The sequence below is a fragment of the Salvia hispanica genome, chromosome 5 (assembly GCF_023119035.1).
Source record: "Salvia hispanica cultivar TCC Black 2014 chromosome 5, UniMelb_Shisp_WGS_1.0, whole genome shotgun sequence".
NCBI classification, from domain to species: Eukaryota; Viridiplantae; Streptophyta; class Magnoliopsida; order Lamiales; family Lamiaceae; genus Salvia; species Salvia hispanica.
The window spans coordinates 39,747,499-39,753,503 of NC_062969.1; the positions used below are offsets into that span (position 1 = coordinate 39,747,499).

Genomic DNA, 6,005 nt, shown 5'->3' on the forward strand with positions numbered 1-6,005 from the left:
TTCAATCGACAATCATCACAAGAAAAAGTAAGCAAATTCTCTTCTTGAAATCTCAAACTCAAAAAATTAAAAACATAAGCCCCACTTAAATTTTTTCTGCGTCCGACCCTGTTGATCAGTACGCGGCCAAAGAAGAAACTTGAGAAGCAACAACTTGAGCCGGTTGAAACCAACCAAGATCATCCAAAAGCTTTCCAATCAAATCTCCTGCAGCATATGCGACACCAGATGCACTAACTGCCATAGTAACGTAGTACATTATTGTCTTAACATAGCCTCCAAATCTGTCTACCCCTTTCACATAAGCTTTGGCAATTGCGAGGACGAAGATGCAACCAAAACCAGCAGCAGCTACTGCGAGCATCTTGTAGTCCTTGTCGTCGCTATCATGGAAGGCGAACCCGTAGGTAACGGGGGCCACGAGCCCAAAAATGATGTAGGAAAGAATGGCAAACGTCGAGTGAAAAAGAAAGTGCCCTCTCTGACCAAGTAGTTCGTGGTACTTCTCGTTCGAGTTATCATTTCGTAACTCCACAAGCTGCAGGCAGGGGCAGACGCATAAATATTCATGAAATGTAACTATAATACGATCTTTAGTAGGAAAATAATTTGACTCATGTTTGGTTTATTTTATAAAGATTTATGGGTTGTTTTGGTTTGATGGATGTGTAATTGTGATTAGCATGATTAAATTTTTATTTTATTTTATTTGGTTTTTTAATTTTATTGTATTAATCATATCTTATAATTCAAACCAAACATGTCATAAATATTTCGAGTGGAGTATATAAGTTTACTTACGTTGCAACCAAATGCCATGAGGCCGCTAAGTAGGGTTGCCAATCCAATGACCACGACGTTCACTAGCATAGAGACATAATCCATTAGAGTTGAATAATATTTCTATGCTACATTTCGATATTACTTCATAATGATTTTCTATGCAAAATTGAGAAGCAAAAACTGATGGAAATACGTACGTGTAGTGGCGTCTGAAGCAGCTGTAGAAGAGACTATGCTTAGACTTGCGATTGACTCGAGTAGGCCTCCATACACGATGCATTTCCAAAACTCAAGCGATCTAGAGCGCCGATCGCCATAAATTAATGGTTGTTGTAAAGCAGGCCGTCCTCCAACCATTTCTGGAATTAGTGGCTGTTGTAAAGGAGGCCGACCTCCAACCGCTTCTGAAATTAATGGTTGTTGTAAAGGAGGCCGACCTCCAACTGCTTCAAAAATTAATGGTTTTTGTAAAGGAGGCGGACCTCCAACCGCTTCAAAAATTAATGGTTGTTGTAGAGCAGGTCTTCCTCCTACCAGTTCTATTTAAAAAATTTATTATGTTATTTTGCTATTTTTCTACCATGGTTACAAACCTTTCAACTAACAAGTATATTGTGAATGAAATTTTCACCTGGTCCATCTTTAATATCAATCGACACATCACGTGGATTATGCTCTGGTTTTGCTTCTCCTAAAATCCCTGGTAAATAAAAGCAAATACAATAATTATGATTATATTTCTTAAAGTACATGTGTATGGATTTGAATATAATCCGTCACGCCAAGATAGGTACCTGGTGCATTAGTAGTTGTACTACCATCGATATCATTTGATGGCTGCTCAAATTCAATTTTGGGGCTTTGTAATTTTGGTTTGGAATTGTATCCAAAGTAATAAAATGGATTCAAACGATACCCTGTTCCTATAGATTAAATAACCATTTCAATTCTTTGAACCAAAAACTTTTCATTTTTTGGCCTTTTAAAATTAATGCTACGTATGTATAAGATGAATAATAGAAAAATGAAAGAAGAAAATTTACTAAGAAGTTGTGAATAAAATATCGATTGCGTAAAATATATATCAGCCAAATGTACCTGCTGCATTAGTAGGTGTACTCCCAACGGCAATTGATGGGCTTTTTAGGCTTTGTTTGGACTCTGAGAAACCAATTAAACGGATTTCTCTAAAATTTGTATATACACTTTGAAAATGGTTCTTATATGTGTAATCGATTAATAATAAATATAAAGATCATATGCTAATGTATATAAAGAAAAGTACCTCCCGCATCAGCAGTTGTACCCCCTACAGAAATTGGTGGTTGCCCTTCTTCTATATTGTGACTCTCCAATTTTGGTTTGGATTTAAACAACCTAAAAGGATTCAAACAATCCCCTGCTCCAAATAAACACAAAACCCCAAATTATTTTTTTAAAACCCTAAATCATATGCTATAAATTAAATAAAAATTATGAAGACTATATTATTAATTACCTGAAGGTATGAAAATGCTGAAGCAACTCAAGCATCCCAATAGGTCAAGTGGCTTGTCTGGACGAGGGCTTGCCTTTTTCTTTCTTCGTAGAATTACTTTAGTAATTTGGTTACTACAATTAGGACAATATGGAGTGTGTGTGTGGACTTTGTCCACTGCCCTTTCGAATTCCAATTCGATCACTTCTTCGTCGTCGCTTTCTTCGACTATCACGCTCTCTCTGGCCGGAACGGTTACGATTTCGGCGTTGAAATTCACTATGTGTTGGCGGTTGATGACGTCGTGCACGATTTTCGAGATCTCCTCATGGTGGCTGTCGATTTCCGAATGTTGGAGTTCGGTATGATCTGCGGGTAAATGATATAATTAAGGTCGCAATTCAACAGATCGAGCAAGCTCAAATTGACATACCAAGAAATCTATTAGTCCTAGAGCAAGAAGAAATGCATATTAACTTATTTACTTTACATGATTTTAGAGTTAACATAAAATTAATCTACTAATTAATTAATTAATTAATCTACTGACCTCCCTGATTGAATGGTTTCTGATGCAAATGATAAACCCAAGATTGTCCAATTTTGTATGTCCAAATGCAATCGTGACATTTCCATATTCCTTCATTAATAATAAAAATACATTTAGACTTATTTTCTTTAAACTTTTTTTTATTATTACAAACAACGATATATTTTTCAATTTCATAATACATGAACGAAAATCTATTTTCTAATCATTACTTTTAAAAACACACAAATGATGCGAAATAGTACCATATTAATTGTTGTTACCTTTTTTGTCGTCAAAATAGACACTATTCTCATCTGATACGACATTTTGAAGCACCTCGGATCCACTGTTCACTGTGTCATCACTGCTCTCGTCATAACCATCATCTATGGGATCAGCAAAGTCCGGCCCTCGTCGCCGCGGCAACAGCTTCTCCTCCACAGTCACCACCTCCTCCTCCTCAACATGGTCGTGCACCACTTCCATTATGCCTTACAAAAAAAAGTTATGATAAACAAAACTATTTGTTCTTTGCAAAATGCTAAGAAAGTCTTCTCCTATTTATAAATAATCACTAAACGATTAGAAATAATATGTTGAATATGAACATGATTTAACGTGCGGTAATCACTGTAATTAATTAATTGGTAAAATACATAGCTGACATTATGTAGTGATGGATACGTGAATGATTATTTTGTAATTGTTTACTTTGACTAAAAATTTTAGGTTAGAGATAATATATTCAATTAACGAATACAATTAATACTAGGGCTGTTTCTACCTGTAAAATTATATCTAATGATAAACAAGATTTTGTTCATATGTACTACGTTGATTCTTCGTATATTTATTACTATTAAATAAACTAGATTAATTATAAGAGTTGTAGCTAGGTAGTAGATAATATATCATGACGAATTTCAAGGCTGTTCTACCTACCAATAATATTTAATAAAGAAGTAACATTATGTTCCCACATATATATTTAGCTAATTATGTGTGTAATAAATGAAGTTTGACTCTCTTATAAGCATGTATTTTGCCTTTTTGCACCAAAATTCGATATGGAATTGAAATTTCAAAATTTTCTTCTTCCATTCCAATTGAATTTTAAAAACAGACTTTCAATTTTATAAAGTTGGAAAATCGAATTTGCAATTCGATTTGAAGGTTGTGCTTTTGGTGGAATTAACCTACGAAATAATAATGATCGATCATAGTAATCTTCTAGTGTGTGTTTATAATTTCTATGTCTTCCAATGATCATACTAGAGAGATAGAGTAGAAATCAATAAATCAACCAATTAATTACACAACTGTTCAATATTACAATTACATTAAGAACGTTGGTTAACTACTTTTGCATAGTATTACTTCATTAATTCATAAGCTTTCCTTTTTTTACATATAACTTTTTTGAACTTATATTCTCAATATGCATTTACATAGTAGTATTTTTTTTCTTTTAAATCAAGACTTATTAAGCTACTTAAGAATTTACCATTATATCGTTTGCTATACTTTTTCAACAAATTAACACTATATATGCATCATCTCAAAAACCAATTTTATATTACCTCTAAATCAAGAACCAATTTTCTTACTATAATCACCAAAAACGTGACATTATATCCTCATATATAACTAAACTTATACAACAAAATCACACCCAAAATTCGATTAAAAATACCCAAGATTCACATACCAACGTAAAAACTATGTAAGATTATACATAAATGATAAATGCAACCAAATTAAATCTCAAAAAATTTAAGCCATGCAAAAAAAATGGGTTTTGAGTCTCTTGACTATCTTGGGCATATAATTAAAGAAAGCGTCGTTCAAACTCCAAGGCTTCGACGTCTCAACCTTAACCAGTTAACCACCCCAAGATCCCCGCCCCCTCTGCGATGGCGACGCCGAGCCCTCGGCCGCATCGTTGATGGATATCATATTCCTCCTCTCAATTCTTTATTCAGCAGAGATATTTAATTTTTTTGTAAATTATTACAATTTGTGTTTATTATTTCAAATTGTAAGTAATTCTTATATACATAACTGGGCAATGTAATAGTTTTCATAATTTTTAAAACTCAGGGATTGTATCATAAATTTTACTAATAAAGGAAAAAATATTTTTGTGGAAATATTGAAGTAAATATTGTTCCATCATATTTTGTATTGTAGAAATATTAGATTAAATATTGCTTCAAATAAATATAGTTTGAATCCAAATTGGTTGGGCTCATCACATTCAAAAGATAAGAAATATTATAGATATGAAAAATGGAAATTTTTATAATATATAGATGGCCCAACGTGATTGTGAGACCCAAATTTGGGATTTTTATTAATACGAGTATATTATATCTATAATATATTTTATGTGTGATACAGAATTGGAGTAAAAATATCAAAATTGTGGTGAAAATATTAAGGGATAATTTAGTTAATTTGTAAATATTGTGAGAGAAATAATAAGAAAAAAGAAGAGAAGATAAAAATTCAAAACTATCTTATTCCAAAAATTTGCATGCCATACTTTTTTTTTCTGAAACTTCTCAGTTTTTTATATACTACTACATCATAATTTATTTTTCAAAACAAGTGAAAGAAAAATAACACAACAACAAAAGAGATTTAGCATAGCAACATGATTGAAAGCCCAAAGAAAACCGAAATGTTCATGCTCTCGCAACGGGGGCCGGAATCCCCCACGAGTCATGTTGAGGCTACGACCCTTGGGCGTCGGCAATAAATTATTAATCATACCAATACATTGTGAATATCTTCTTATCATTATTAAAAAATTTAAACGAAAATTGATAGAATCAACAAAATCATTATGAATATGATCTTCTTATCATTAAATTGTGAATCCATAATACAACAAAATCATGCCATTTCCATATTAACACACAAAACCCTACACACATATAAATAGTACTACATGCAACCAAAACTCTAAACCAATTAAAATGAGTCTCTTCGACAAGGCAAGAAGTAAGCAACGCCGCGAAGCCCGCAAGGCCGAAGCTTCGACGTCTCGACCACCACCACCACCACCACCCCTAGAGCCGGAGCCCACGCGCCCCCCTGCACGGGAGCTGGAGGATCCGTACTACCGGTATCAGCCGTCAGGAGAGCAATACCCTCCTTCGTACGATGGCGCGGGAGGATACCACCCGAACAATCCCTACCATAACATAG

General features: G+C 33.7%; 1 protein-coding gene across 1 annotated transcript; it reads right to left on the reverse strand.

Annotated features, from left to right (window-relative positions):
- On the reverse strand, positions 1–3,311 carry LOC125187830 (membrane protein of ER body-like protein). The gene is made up of 9 exons (XM_048084474.1): positions 3,074–3,311; positions 2,282–2,629; positions 2,069–2,182; positions 1,882–1,944; positions 1,578–1,706; positions 1,415–1,483; positions 981–1,322; positions 802–863; positions 1–538 (listed from the first exon to the last, which is right to left on the reverse strand). The coding sequence occupies exons 1-9, from the start codon at positions 3,276–3,278 to the stop codon at positions 116–118; spliced, it is 1,755 nt and encodes a 584-aa protein (XP_047940431.1). The 5' UTR covers positions 3,279–3,311; the 3' UTR covers positions 1–115.
- Between the last annotated feature and the right edge of the window lie 2,694 nt (positions 3,312–6,005).